The 15,732-nt window shown below is 44.0% G+C and overlaps 1 protein-coding gene and 1 long non-coding RNA gene across 3 annotated transcripts in view; one reads left to right on the top strand and one right to left on the bottom strand.

Annotated features, from left to right (window-relative positions):
* Nucleotides 1-15,732, top strand: part of MCPH1 (microcephalin 1) — a 243,062-nt gene that overhangs the window by 223,595 nt on the left and 3,735 nt on the right. The window contains exon 13 of the mRNA XM_008706148.2: nt 5,810-6,047. Coding sequence (XP_008704370.1) covers nt 5,810-6,047 — 238 coding nt within the window. The remainder of the gene's footprint in view (nt 1-5,809; nt 6,048-15,732) is intronic.
* The window catches only part of LOC103676932, a 192,483-nt gene continuing 177,808 nt past the window's right edge, over nt 1,058-15,732 (bottom strand). For both annotated transcript variants that reach the window (XR_005838269.1, XR_572266.2), the window contains exons 4-7: nt 4,527-4,689; nt 3,812-4,398; nt 3,160-3,254; nt 1,058-1,515 (exon numbers count right to left, since the gene is read on the bottom strand). This is a non-coding gene — a long non-coding RNA (uncharacterized LOC103676932). The remainder of the gene's footprint in view (nt 1,516-3,159; nt 3,255-3,811; nt 4,399-4,526; nt 4,690-15,732) is intronic.

Raw genomic sequence — 15,732 nt, 5'->3', positions numbered from 1 at the left:
GCCCATTATAATAGGAAGCGTACAAGACAACAGGATTCCTGTTGAATTGGCCTTCTTGTTCCATCCTGGATACACTTCCCCTCCTGCTCCCCATGCCCCGCCCTGCCTCAGTTCTTGTTGAAATTACTGCACTTCTTCCCTTTGGGTCCACCTGCTTCTGATCCCCACACCTCCATGTTGTCTGCTGCGTGATCTTCCCCACATGCGGATTTCATGGCTCCCCAATAACGAGGTAGCGGGCTGTATAATCAGGATTTGGCCAGCCCCTGCTGACTCAGCCTCTTCACCATGGTACATACTTAGAAGTTAGTTTTCATTCTTGTGATCACCTGCCAAGCCCCTCATCCCTTACCCCCCGTGCTCCTGAACTGTGATCTTTTGGACACCATTGACCTGAAGTGCCCCTCCATGTGCTTTTCTCGGAGCAAACCCCTTTCTACTCACTCTCCAAGCCAAAAGCTACCACTGTGAAGTCTACCCAGGCTCTCACCCCATGACTTGATGTGCCATGTGATCGTTGTTAATACTGGAATTTCTAGAAAGTCCTGGGGAAGCGAACACTGTGTCCTTAGGTTTTTGCATCTTTAGGCCTTACCCCGAGGCTCAGATGAATGAATAAACATGTTAATGAGTGGACAGAAGGAGATGTGGGCTCTTCAGGTCCACCCCACACTAGCAGTGACTGGCAGTTGTAAGAGGATTTTGCATCTTAGGAAGTACGGGAAAGCTTTGCCTGGATCTCGGATGTCAGATTAGGAGCTTTGTCTCCTGGGCCTCGGTTTCCCTGTCTGTTGAGTGTGAGCCACGGTCACTGTGCTCTCCCAGGCCCTTTCCACTGCAGACCACAGCTGTGAACACACGCATCAGCTGTTGTCATTGTTAGCCTCACCTCTGCACCGCTGGGATATTAGCTACCGGTGAGCGTCCGTGCCAAGTTCCAAGTGAGTGGACCTGTCTATGGGTTGGTAAGATTTTAGAGGGGTGTTCTTAGAAACGGCTTCATAGAAGAAGAAACACTTAAATTGTCCTCGAAAGAAAAATGGGATATAGACAAATGTAAAGCTAAAAAACTTATTTTTGTATTTTCTCTTTGACATTTTTTTTAATGTTCAGTTCTATGAGCGTTAACACACATATAGATTTGTATGACCACCCGAAGCACGGGGAATTGAAAGAGATGACAGCATCACATCTCAAGACGCATGGCATGATTTCATTTGTTGGGTTCAGTGTGGGAACAGAGGAATCCATGAGGAGCAGAGACCATGTGAAGTTATGGAAAGGGCTAGGACTCTGGGGCCTGAAACCCTCTATTCAAACCCGCCACACACTACTGGTGTGTCATGAGGCAAGCTAGAAGAAACCAACCTCCCCGAGCTTCTGTTTCTTCCAGTGTAGAGCAGTTCGCTGTGAGAATTTCCTAACGGTGGATTCGTACCTCCTCTTCTGTATGTGGCTTGTTGGTACTTATGGAAATCATCAGTGGTTCAGAATAATCATCAAGGTGAGCTATACCTGGAGGGAAGAGCAAATTCACCAACTGAAATCCAACCCCCATGTCTGGAGTAAATGAGCCATCAAAACCCTCCCTGCCGTGGGGTCGACATCTTGGTCAGGGCTAAATATCTGGGAGTCATCGAAGCTAGAAGCATGGACGGAGGGGGAAGTCTGCTCTGCTTCGTTTTGTCAACATTACGGTCTGCCTTGGCTGACTGCCTTGTAAATAGATTGGAAAGTTCTGAGCTATTAAATCAGTATCGCTTTTTTGATGAAGACGAAATGCAAAGGCAACATTTTATAAAGCACGGCTAATTTCTTAGTTTTACTACCTGAGACCCTTCTGTAGCTATCCTCATCCTCTACAACCAAGGGTTCAAGTGAAGATTTCCTGGCAGAGAACGACTTCTAGCCTCTGTCAGCCCTCTCCTTGTCTTACACACACACACGTATGTTAGTGTATGTACTGATTTTACATCGCCATAGAGAAAAGGGGGAACTCTTCTGTACTCTACTCTACCCCAAATTCACCCAGACTCCTGACCGGTCCTGTTTATGGTGGACGATAATTAAGCCTAGAGGAGTCCCTTACCTCCACTTAATCCCCGTTTCTTCCATCATTTTTCAACTGACACCCTGGGCTTTGTAGGAAACATTTAGTGCTTCCTTGGACAACTACACTTTTTAAACTGTGGTCTCCTTTCCAGACTGCCCGATTGCCCGACTCTAGCTTAGACTGCCTCTGAGTCTCTGACAGTTCTGTAAATTGTAACCACCCATTGGCAGTGCAAACGAATCTTGTCTGTGGGCATGGGCCGAATCCTGTCTGGTGGAGGGAAGGCTCCACGCCCATGGAAAAGTCAATTGTTTGGCTCATTTGCAGGTTCCTTTCCATATTCTCAATCTATCCACGTGTTAATTCTCCTTGGAAACATTATAGTATCTGAATTAAATAAAATGAACTATTAAGAGTTACAATTTCTTTAAAAAATCTTTTAAGCACAGTTAGCAAGAAGCTTCTAGGTCAGTATCGATAAACCTGGTTATGTCTGAGGTCGTCTTTAAGTACAGGAACAGCTTCCCCCCCCCACCTCACCCCTACAGGAAGCCTGTACCCTCCACCAGCCTCTATTAGTGCCCCCTGCAGCCCAGACATGTTTCTGCAGCTGACAGCTTTTGTACTGTATGGGTGTTGACCAGTTTGAGATGCAATCAGGATTGCCGTGAATTGCTATTACACAAGGGGTGAAGAAGGCAATGGTAATGATAAGCTGTAAGCCTTTCGGGGCAAGGTGGTATGGTCAGAGGGTGCCATCAGGCACCTACAGCACGTGCCAGTGGGGACACGGCAGTGCTCTGGGCTAGAGAGTAAAGCTGGCTGGCCACAGTCAGAATTCTGAAGGCAGTGGCACATCCAGCAGCAAAGCCGGTGTATGACCTGTGCCTTCAGAGACAGAACGTGGCCTCCAGGGTTAGGCTGCACCAGAACCCATGCTTACAGACCGCTGTGGCCCAAAGATGAAAGTGCCAGGGGGGCACGGAGCTGAGTGACAGGGGCAGGCTGTCCTCGGGGAGTGTTGGGGAAGGATGGCATTCTGGAGACCTTCCCTTAGAGAGTGCACATAGCTGAAGCTCAGTAATAAGGAGAATAGTGGGTCCTACCGTCTCCGTAATATAAATAGAACTTGACAGTCATCGTCTCTATGGCGATGAACTCCAGTCCATGCATATCCTCATATACATCGAGGGGTGCATTCCTAGGATAAATTCCCAAATTAATTTTTAATTTTAGGTAACCTAAATCTTGATTAAGCTTTCCCAGAAATTGTTTTACTTAGGATTAGAGAGTCAGCATGCACGTAGTCTCAATTATGTTGAGTAAAGAATAAGATCTTTGTAATTCTTTGCCTCCTCTAATTTCAAGCTGAATAAATAAATAAAAGGAAGTATTTTCATCTGTTGACTTTCATATTACGTGCTTTACACCAAGGTCAGGGACCGTGTTTTAATCTTCTCTGCTTCCCCAGCGTCTTGCACGTGCCCGGTAGACAGTAAGCACTCAGTAAACGTGGGAGGGGAATGAAGACTCAAAGCGGTCAGCTACTCAAGTCACATTCTGACCATTTGAAAGGCTTACGAATGTCCTTTTCTCTTGGGTTAAATATGGGTTTGATTTACTGCTTATGCACATACCAAGATATATCCTTGATCCTATTTTTTTTGTTTTTAAGAAAAACTGTATCCTGAATGTTTTTGTGTGTGAACATTGTAGAGTTTAGAAAAACATAGCAAACCGGTTGTTACCGGGGGTTACCTCTGGTAGGTGGCAGGGATCGAAGGACTGCAGCATCTGGATGCTTCGAGCTCCTGGAAACACAAATCTCAACAAGTAGCTTAAAGAAATGAAAAAAATCACCCCCACCCCCCGACATAGAAAGAACAACAAAAGGACAATTCCTGGCTTGGTCAATCCAGTGACTTAGAACGGCGATCCAGGATCCAGGCCTTCCCACTTGGCCGTTTTCAGCATGGTTTGTGGCCTCAGGTGGCTTCGGTAATTCCAGCTGTCCTATTGTCAACGTGACAGAGTCCAGCCAGTAAGAGAGGTATTTTTGCTTATGCATCAGTTTATATTAGTGAAGACTTATTCTCAGATCCCATTGGCCATGTCCAGTCCAGCCCAAGCTTGACCCAGTCCTCTGCAAGGGAACTGAGACCACTGTGATTTTCCTGGACCAATCCTGAGTCTTACCTTGGGCTGGGAAGTAAGTTTCTTTCTTGATCTCTAGTTACAGCGCAACAGGTGACTCACCAAGTTGAGGGATCGTGGGTTTTTTCTTGCAGCTTGACTGTTTTAAACAAAGCATCTGTCTTGCCAGGCTTCCACCTCCACGTCTTCATCTGCAAAATTAAATGAGACCCTTTCTACCCCCATCTCAGAGGAATGTTAGAAATTACTAGAAGCATTAAACAAAGGTAACACATGAGTAGAAGTGTTGCTTTCATTGTCAAGATCCTGCACCACTTACCCAATCAGAGGAAGGTGCTTCAATGGGGTGTCTAACGCTGCATAATTCCAAACTGGTGAGGAGAGAAGAGAACTCCGTGGCCCTATTTAAGTATATTGGGTTGATTCTATTAATGTTGGAGCAACTTTTTTCATCTTGAGATTCTTTTTCTGAGTATGAAAACCTGGTGGAAGAAGAATTCGTTCGACTTTGGAGGAGGGTATCCTTTGCTGCCCTCTCACCTCCAGAGCCAGCCCCTGTCCATGCCCTGAGGCTGGTTGTCACCCCATTTCCCACCATGCTGCCCCACACAGGTTACGCTCCCCTGAGATGCACCCCTCAGTCCCTCTTCCCACATATCTCACATCAAAATCCTTGGTTTCTCTGAGCCCACTTATCTCAAATGTTCAGTTCCATCCTCAGGGAAATAAGCTGATTAAAATATTCAAAATGCGGATGACAGTTCACCCTGGACATCTCCCAGGGGGTATTTGCACTTAAAAAGAAGTCTTTATTAATCTGTACTTAGTGAAATGTTTGTTTAGAATAAGCAGGCCTTCCCACCATCCCTTGGGTCAGCCCCCAACCACAACTTTATCAGAACAAAAGAGAGAACAATTTAACATCCCCATTTCTGAAATGTTTCCCACTGTCTCCGATACTCCTCATCACCATTTCCACGATGACTCACTGAAAGCAACCTCTACATACTTCCCACCCCACCCCCCACCACCTCAGGCGTCGGGGAAGAGCTCTAGGATCCCTGCTTTGTGTCATCGCATTCTCCCTTTGCCCGTGTCCACCGTGGTGCCGGCACCTCTCGGGGCCTGGGCCCGTCCGTGCTGCCGGGAACCGTGATGCACCGAGCTGGTCCAGGGCAGGCGGACTGCCTCCTCCAACACTCTCATTTTCCCTTCCACACTCATCCACATGGCTTGAATAGGATTAAGGATGCAGATGCTGTCCTCACTCAACTGAATGGTTGATTCCTTTTCACTATTTTGGTTTAGAATTTGTAATAATTCAAAAGCCTAAACTTTTTGGGGGGAGGGGGACTATAAATTTGTTTGTAATTTCGCTTGCAAGCTGCTTCAGCAAAGGCCAATTTTATCTGCGTGTGATCTGTCATTATCATTAAATGTTACAATCTCCCCTGAATCTTCAGAATTCAGAATTCACCTGAGAATGCGCAGCCTTACCTTTGGTCTATCCTTCCAAAAAAGGAAGTGAGGTTCACGGTCGACCTATCCTACGTAATGAAATGATGCCGTGCCTTCCTAATCCTCCTCGTCTCTGCCCCACAGCTCTGCCGCCTGGAGCGTGGTCTGTCTGCGGGGCAGTACCAGGGAACCCTGTTTGCTGATCAGCCTGTGATGTTCATCACCCCGACCAGCAATCCCCCGAGAACCAAGCTGCGGGAACTGGTCCTCCTGTGTGGGGGTCAGATCACACGAATCCAACGCCAGGCCGGCATCTTCATCGGACCCTCCCAAAGAAAGAGGAAGGCGACCATCAAGCATCTGTCAGAAACGTGGATCTTAGGTAGGAATCTGGGCCCAGGGATGGACGGGGAAGGTGCCTTCTGCTTGCGGTAGCTGCTGGTGTCCCCTTAGGAGCCACTGTTCTGTGGTTCCAGCCACACAAACAGGTTTTTCTGGGGGAAGCGTGATGTCCACACCCCCCTCCATGTAGCCTCAGGGCTTTTGGATGGACACTCAGCGTCCACGCATTTGCCTTAGCAGAATCCTGTAATTACTATCAGTCACAAGCCAACTTAGACCCTCCTCCTTTTGACCGTCAGCCAAAGTACAGTTCACAAGGACAAAGGAAATCCTATTAGACTCTACCTACTTTACCTCACTAGCTAGTGGAAGAGCCAGCCAAGCCACAGCTACCCCAGACCTCAGGCCTGTCCACCCTCCGCTCAGATGCTCTCTCCCCCAGGGCCTGTCTTGCTCTGCTTTCGGGGCTGTGGGCCAGTGCCCAGCCGCCAGGCCCCGCCACCCAGTCTCCCACCCCTTTCTCGTGTGCGCTGCTCCTGACACTCATTTGTTCATGTGCTCAGAAAGGTATCCTTTTGTGCAAAAGGAGCTACAGCTTTCATTAAAAAAAAAATCAGACATGAATGTAATGTACAAACTGCCATTGATGGCAGCAAAGAGAATGCCAAACGCTTCTCTCAATTCTGAAGGAGAAGAGGTGGTACAAAATCTGCTCTTTCCAGGAGGCTGACAGTGTGGTGACAGGTGGACTTGTCTGTGACTCCAGCTCCAAGAGAGCTGCAGGGGTCTCCAGGAGGAAGTAGGTTAAGCGAGACTGCGAGCTGGGATGCACAGGCAGCGAGGACAGCCGGGAGAAGTGGGTGTGGGGGAGGCAGGTGGCTTTTGTGCGGTGATAGGGCTGAACACGGCAGATGCACTCGGGGACCCGCTTTGGGGATAAACCCTCTTGTCCTGGGTTTGATGAAGGTAATAGTTTGTCATGTCCTTCCAAGTCCCACAGACTGGGGGCCTAAACAGGGATGTATTCTCTTGCAGCCTGGAGGCTGGAAGTCAGAATTGGATTCTCCTGAAACCTTTCTTCTGCTCTTACTGAATTACTTTGGTGTCAGCACCTTTAGCCAAGATCCTTACCTGGCTCCTGCAGACTGGAGAAGTGTAGTGTATTCTCTCCCCTCCTGCTTCCCTGTTCCAGAGTCTTCCTCCTATTTGCCTCCCCTCGTCGCTAAATCCCAAACGTCTGGCTTTTCTCACCCTTCCTAGACATCATCCTTTAACAGATAAGTAGATACTGTGTCCAAGATGGCATTCATCTATCAAACAGACATTTTATGACTATCTTTTAAATGATGGATGGTCATTCTTTAATATATTTTAAAAGTATGGCCATCAAGAGTAATTTTTTACTCTCTGGTGCAAAGTAATTTATCTTCTGCCTGGAAACGAATTTCAAAGAAAAGAAAAAACAAAAAACATCCTATGATTTTAGCTACAGTCCAAAAGCCAAGAGGCTGTTTACTCTTCTCTAAATGCCAAGAATATAACCTTCAAAACATCCTATGTACCGAAACAGAGGTGCTTGTTTTGTTTTTTAGAAAAGTGCATGGATCAAAATGACACCAACTGGAGACCAGAATTTTGCTTTTTAAAAAAATGTCTCATTCAGCTAACGGAACTGTGCACACGATTGATATCGACAGTGCATATCAACAACTAAGCTTTACAGCGTCTGCAAATTGTGTACCGTGCACGGGGCCAGCGTCTGGGTCTGCACGATTATTATTTCCAGGTTGGGGAACTCTGTCGCCCCTTCCTGTTGCCCGTGGCTTTTGTGCGCAGATCGTGCACAGTTCAGCCGCCGGCCGCGTCCGTCCTGTTGTTTTGCCACTCTGCTCTCCTATGAGTGGGTTTTTAGGAGGCAAATCTCTACCTGCTTGACCCCAGGGCTTCACTTTCACAACGCCCTGTGGAATTCTCTGGGTTTCAGAGCTGGAGCCGTGGGCCCGAGTTTCTTTCCTCTCTCATAATTCATGTCCTGTTTCTGATTTGTCATTGATTACACCATCTGCGTGTGCCCTTGGCAACTTCCGGGTATTGTGTGTTCTGGAATCCTTGGCTCTCGGCGTGGTGAAATCCTCACCCCTAAGGTGAGTCCCCCTGACTCTCTGGCCGCTGCCCCTGTCCACGCTAGGGCGCCTCTGGTGACTTGGGTGTTAGAACATGTATTTTTCACATGTTTCTGAGTTTATATACTTCTCTTTTTGAATCAAGTGACAATACAGTAGCTCCAGCTTTGTGCCAATAAAGGAGATTTCATTTGTATGTCTCTACACATACACATAGACCATCAAAACACACGGTCCTGAGAATTGCATGGCCTTTGCTGTCAGGGCTCTGCCACTGGCTTGTTCTCGGAGCGGGGGCGGAGGCAAATCACCTCTTCTGTCCACACCTGATTTACTTCATCTATTACACAGAGTAATCAGCTCTGTCCTGCTTACTTCCCATCATGGTCGGAGGAGATAGCACAAGAGAGTGCAAGGTATCTCACACTCACAGTGGGCACTCTGCAGTATTCCCTGGGTGACCGGGTTCACTCATGCAGCAACATCTTCTCTTCTGAAGACTTTTCTCCTTCCCCTGAGCTTCCACTGTGAGCATGTCTAGACAATATTTTATTCCCAAAACGTTGTTCAATTAAAATTTGGAATAAAATTCCTTGTAAGTTAAAATTAAAACCATGTTAAGGCACCGATTTAAAGGAAAGTTATTTTGTGACAAATTATGAAAAGCAATACTCTAAATTTGTTCCAACTAGAAGATCAGTGTGTAAGGTAGGGTCCCTGAGACTTAAGAGTAGTTTGAATTAAGTACTTATAAGTTTTAAAAAGTAGCTTGTTGTATCCAGTTTCAGATTCGTCATTTGCTTTCCAAAAGATTCCAAGGTTTTTTTTTTAGTACCTTTGTATTTATTTCTATGTTTTATGGGATATTTGTTTATGCAGACACAATAAAGTCAAGGGGGATTGGACAAGCAGATTTTTTTAGGCATTAGAAACCTCTGAGAAGTTTGGTTTTTTTGGTTCTTGTTTTTTGGTAGAGGGAAAGATGACCACCACCAAAAAAAGTCTCTTTCTCCAAGACCTCTGACATCCCAGCACTATATTCCTTCAGATAAGCCTTTTTATCCCTTCATCTCTGACCCAACATTTATATTAAAAAACAAAACTCTTAAATGATTCTTCCAGTATAAGACTTTCTTCTAACCTCCAGCTTTTTCTTTGGCGGACACGGGTCAGGGGTGACCCTGGAGCATTCAGCCGGCTTACCCTCCTGGCTGCTGCCTTGTGTTGCTGGCATAGAATGGTGTGAATTTATGAAATCTCCAAACAGGGCTCACCACGTGAAATTTAAGCTGTGTCTTACTCATTTGCTCCGTGGAGCGTCTCCTTCATGCTGGGTTGCCTTATAACGAGGCCATTTGAACGGTCATGATTATGTTCCCAATTCATTCCCCAGAGTCCATTTTCCCTGAAACAGCAGTATACTTAGGCCAAGATTCTTGATGAATCATTGCACCAGAAGGAGAAATGGGGATTTTTGAGAGAGAAAATACTTGTGGGCACTTGAATATGTATGAAAATAAACAGGAAAACAAAAACCAAATTCCCGGCACCAGGAAACAAAATGTCACCTTTACCTGACATTGTAATGGAAGCAAGTTCCAGTAATTTTATTTACCCCAGCGCACCCCTAGAACAGAATTCCAATTTTACATATCAAGACAGTAAGACAAGAGAGTCCCAAGTGACTTGGCTGGTGTCTTCAGGGAGGGGGTGGGGTGGATTTGGGAGCCCCAAGACCCCAGTGCATTTGTCACTGGTCTGTGAATTTTTGTGCTGTAACCCTGTCTTTTCACTCTCTCCATCCCCCACGTTGGTGTTATCACTTACAGCTGGTTTGGCCTTTCACAGAAGACATATTTCCAGTCTCGGGTGCCCTTTTATTGTCTGGGCTCTGTTCAAGTGATAAGACATACATTTTATGCTATTGTGGGAACATAATGTAATATATTCCACAGCATTGCCAAAGGGAGAAAAAAATTAGCCTCCGCATGATTTCCTTATAACTTATAAAAAGCATTTGATTTGAATGTCTCCCCATGTCAATGTTTTCAGGAAAAAGATCTCTGATAGCATGTGGGCCTTTTGCAGGCTAGCCTAGATCATTGTTTCCCCTGATGGCTGACCACAGAACTAGGCCTAGGAAAAAAGCTCTCAACCGTGGCATTTTGTCAAAGCAAGGCCACTCAGGGGGCCTCAGCCCTTAGGGTGCATGATTAAACAGATGATGTTGGGGTTTCTCAAGATCCTCTTTGTCCACATTTTCACTGCATAGAATGAATGAGTCACAGGCAGTGATGCCATATGCTGAGGATGGAAAGAGGGGGAGAAAGGGAAGAGCCTGGCGCAGGTCTGCCCCCAGCCTGCCCTGCCCTCCAGATACTAACTGGTACCTTCTCACCCAGGAGCTCAGCAACCAGAAAGTGACCGCAGACTCTTAAGACGCAATCTCAGACAATAAGATGAGTTATTTTTGTTTTGAGTTGCTCTCAAATGGATGACATCTACCAGGATAGAAATGAAAGAGAACTAAAGCTGATAGGTGTAATTCTGTAATTTCAACATCTCATGTGTTTAAGTTTTAAAAATTAAAAAAAAAAAAAAAGCTACGTTTTTAATGTTAACTACCAGCTGCTGAAACAGCAAGTGTTAACTTGGAGAGATAAGGGAAAGCCTGTGCTCAGAAAGTAGATTTCCCCTTAATTGTATTCACTGGTCAACTAGTAGTCCTAGATGGTGACCTTTGAACTTTCCTAACCTGTCTCATTCCACTTCTCTCTGTTACATTTATGCTAACTGACCTCCAGTCACTGGATGTGAGCATCTTCGGTGACATAAAGTTAAAAAGCATCTTGAAGACAAGCAAAGTGGAAAATAAGGACCCTTCTCTGCACCTTACTAGCCAAGGCAGTTTTCAAGCCTCCCTTAAAAACAAAAAAACAAAGTAGAAGATGACAATTAGCTACGTATTCAACTCAGAAACGGGAAATAGTGTGACCACGGTGACATTTTATATCCACTACTAGAGGTTCTCAGACGGTACACTACAGAAACTGATGCTGAAGGATCCAAGCTCCGGACAAAATAACAAGAATCTGTTCCCAATTTGCAGGAAGAGAAAAAATACTTGGATGAAATTCTCATTTTTTTATTCACTTTTTCTTAAATTTTGGTACTTGAGGATGAATGAGTACATAGCTATAAATACAGGAGAATGTCAGGAAATTAATAAAAATGTATCAAATATTAACAAAATCAAAGCAAAAAAATAAGTTTTTTGAGAGATGAAAAAGAGTTCTTTGGGGGAGAAAACCATCAGTAGTCAAAATCCTAGCAGTATTGCAAAAGAAGGAAGAGAAAGGGTCCAGGGAACAATACCACGAACAAAGCTGGGGCTGCTACTGTGGATACAGTAAGGGTATTTAAAAATCATGAGAGCACACTGAATAAATTTATACCAGCAAATATGAAAATAGGTAAGATGGACAATTTCTAGAAAAACATTACCAGAATCAACTCAAGAAATAGAAAATCTGAACAATTTCAGCCATTTAAAAAACTGAATGATAAACGTATGCCTCTCACCTTCTATCAAAAAAGATACCTGCATGGAGTGACGTCAGCAGAATGGCAGACTAAGAAGATCCAAGCTCCCATCTTCCCCACAGAAACACACACACACACACACAAAACCCAAACAGAACCAACCCTGGCTGAACCAAGTCTGTAGGAGCGCCGGAGAACAATCAAAGGTTTGCAACAACCAGGCCAAAGGCCAATCAAGCAAAGCCATCCTCGAATGCAGCCCTTATTTGTTCTAGTCTGCTTGGGAGATACAAGACTGACTTGCTCACTTGTCTTGAATAACACTTGCAGGAGAAAAGGTAGACACTGCTTTTAAAAGCCACAAGATAGGCAACAAACGTAAAAATAGGTAAAAATAAAGAAATAACAAAACAAAAAAGCAACTTCCCATGTATCTAGGGACACAAACAGCCAAGTAAAAAGGCAGCCAAGGAATAGGAGAGAATATTTACTAAAATAGGGGTCAATATCTAAAAATTATAAAGAATATCTACAGCTCAACAATAACAAAAAATGATTAAAAAATGGGCCAAGGACTTGCCTAGACATTTCTCCAGAGGAGATATACAAATGGCCAATAAGCATGTGAAAAGATGTTCATCACCACTAATCATTAGGGAAATGCAGATCAAAATCACCATGACACAGCACTTGAGACCCATTAGGGTGGCTACCATAAAAACAAAAAACAAGCACTGTTGAGGATGTGGAGAAATCGGCATCCTGTGCACCGTTGGTGGGAACATAAAATGATGCAGCCATTGTGGGAGACAGTACAGTTGTTCCTCAAAAAAGTAAACAGAATTACCATGTCATCCAGCAATTTTACTTGTAGTTATATACCTACAGGAATTGAACAAATATTTGCATCCCTGTGTTCATAACAGCGTTATTCACGATAGCCGAAATGTGGAGGCAACCTAAGCGTCCATCAGCGGACGAATGCATAAACAATGTGGCATATGCGCACAATAGAACAGTATTCAGCCATAGAAGGGAGTGATACTCTGATACATGCTAAAGTGATGACCACTAAAAACATGTGAAGTGAACTAAGCCAGCCACAAAAGGACAAATATTCTATGATTCCACTTACATGAATTACCTAGAATAGACAAATCCATAGAGACAGAGATTATAATAGAGGCTACCAGCATCTAGGAGGAGGTGGGAATTGGATTATCAAGTGATTATGTAACTGGCATGGAGATTCTATTTGGGATTATGAGAAAATTCTGGAAATGAGTAGTCGTAATGGTCACATAGCATTATGAATGTTCTTAACTGTACACTTATAGACAGTTAAAATGGTAAATTCCATGTCATGTCTGTATTACAACAAAAAATATTTTTAAGATACCGTTAAAACTATCTAGGACAGGTAAGTTTTACCAAACATTACCAATTATTGCAGAGAAAAGAGGGAAGCTATTCACCTCATTTTTTAGGCTAGCATGATCTTGAACTAAAACTACTTAAATTGTAGCTCAAACTCATCTGTGAATATGGATATAAAATTCCAAACTAAAATATTTTGCAAATTAAATTTATTAGCATGCTAAGAAACATGCAATTAAGTAGGGTTTAACCAAAGAATGTAGAGATAGATGTCATTAAATCTTTTTTTTCTAATCCACTAATTTTCTAATCCACTCAGATGTTAAAAAGAGAGAGAAATCCAATATCTGGTCATGATAAAGACTCTTCATTAACTAGGAATAAAAGAGAACTTTTTTTTTTTTTTAAAGATTTTATTTATTTATTTGACAGAGATAGAGACAGCCAGCGAGAGAGGGAACACAAGCAGGGGGAGTGGGAGTGGAAGAAGCAGGCTCCCAGCAGAGGAGCCTGATGTGGGGCTCGATCCCATAATGCCGGGATCACGCCCTGAGCCGAAGGCAGACGCTTAACCGCTGTGCCACCCAGGCGCCCCAAAAGAGAACTTTCTTGATGTGATAAAGTATCTATATATTTCTATCTATAGAAAACCTACAGCATATCTTTTATTTAATAATGAAGACCTTAGTTTAAGGTTTAAGCAAGTACAAAATACATATGACTGCTCTTACTCTTTCAACAGAGATCTGGAGTTCTTAATCAAAGGGATAAGGTGAGACATACAAAGAAAATGTAAGAATTATAAAGGAAGAGACAAATCCTCATATTTACATATGATACAGTTGCTTACATAGAAAAATCTGGGAGAATCAAGAAACAATTATTGATTCAGCCAGATTGGTCTTTATTAGATCCACTTGGTAAAATCATTAGCATTCCTATATCCAGTAGTAAATAAATAGAAAATGTAATAGAAAAACTAGTGAATTCAAGGCTAGCCCTGTAATAATATCCTTTTACTCACATTTCTTGGGTGGGAAGTGAAAGTTGGTATACTAGGAATAAACTATTAGACTATTTTGTCTGTAACACAGCCCACATTCTTGGTATACTCTTGGGAAAGTTTCCAATTAGTGAATGTCTTCTGCCTACTATCAGAGAAGAAATGTTGACAACTCTCCATTGTTTTAGACCAAGCAATTCCCTTCAAGTATACCACATGATGTCAGGTCATTCACTCATTCATTCAATTTATATTCGTTTTGAGCACCTTTCATGTACTGAGCATATGCTAGGCATTACTGGACTAGGAGTTGACAAGGCAGATACAGGGCTTGTCCCTATGGGACTTCCATTCTAATGAAGACAGACAGTAACAGTTTTTCAAATCCTGTTGGTGGTTAATGCTACAAAGAAAAGAGGGTGTGGGTAGTTACAGGGACAGTAAGATTGGCTTCTTGCGGAAGAGCTGTATTTGAGCTGACACCCCAATGATGAACACAAGGGTGGGCTCGTGTAGAGCTAAGGGACTGGCCTTTCAGACTAAGGGAACAGCTAGGATCAACACAGAGAAGAAGCAGAGGCATTGTCTGGAGTGTCTGAAGCCCAGCAAGAGGATAACGTGATGAGAAATGAAGCTGGAGAAGTAGCCAGAGGCTGGACCACTCGAGGCCCTTTTAGACCATGGTGAGAACTTTAGTTTTTGTTCTGAGTATAAATGTAAGTCCCCAAAGGATTTTAAGTAGGGGGTACATATCTTTAAGCAGAAGCAGAGAGAGCAGCTTTAGGCTCTTGCCGTGGTTCAGGTGATAAATGATGGTAGGTGGTCACAACTAGGGGGATATCAGTGGGGGTTGTGTGAAGCTGCCAGACTTTAAATAAAAATTCTAGAGCCAGTTGGCCTTGCTGATAGACTGTACATGGTATACCAGGAAAGACAGTCAAAGATGACTCCTCGACTTGAATTTGAGCATCTGAGAGAATGTTGATGTGTCTAGAGATCAGGATCCCTTGAAGAAGTCCTGAAGGGGTGGGGCATATTCGGCATACAGAAGAGGAGCCTGCAAGCCTACTGTGCAAAAGAGGGCAGGAGGTCTTGTTCGGTGTGGTTCTAGAGAGAAGTGAGATCAGCAGATGACAATTACGTGGTGGGCAGCGACAGGCTCATTAGGAAAAAGGACTTTAGGATCATTTGTGACCAGCTGGGCCCCACTGCTAAGCATGCCTTCAGTCCAAGCTCCTGTCCTAAGTGTTCCCAGAGGCTGGGTGGCCCTCGTCTGACAGAGCAGGAGAGCCGATTCCATAACTGAATGAATGTCTGGCTACATGGCCACTCCTGTTTCAGCCCTAGAATTGTCGGCTTCTTGTGATAAGTGAAGATAAAGCTCCCAGTGGGGTCCTGAGTGTTCTAGCACTCTCCACACACAGTACCATTAGCTACTGGCAATGGGAGTGTCAGTTCGATAAAGTGACTTGCCCACCACACTATAAAAAAACAGCCAGCATGTTCCTTCACTATCCTCATCATCAGACCACACAGAAGCACAGCCAGTAGACTAATTCGTGCATAAATGTGTGCCCAGACCTGCTAAATAACCTTGTTAGAATAAAACAAATACAACCTTTTTTTTTTTTTCTGTTTGAATTTCGTGGGAACTACTCATGAACTGTTTGTCTCTCTTT

Source organism: Ursus maritimus, unplaced genomic scaffold (assembly GCF_017311325.1).
Source record: "Ursus maritimus isolate PB19 unplaced genomic scaffold, ASM1731132v1 scaffold_28, whole genome shotgun sequence".
In the NCBI taxonomy this organism is placed as follows: Eukaryota; Metazoa; Chordata; class Mammalia; order Carnivora; family Ursidae; genus Ursus; species Ursus maritimus.
This window is presented reverse-complemented; position numbering and strand designations above follow the sequence as displayed.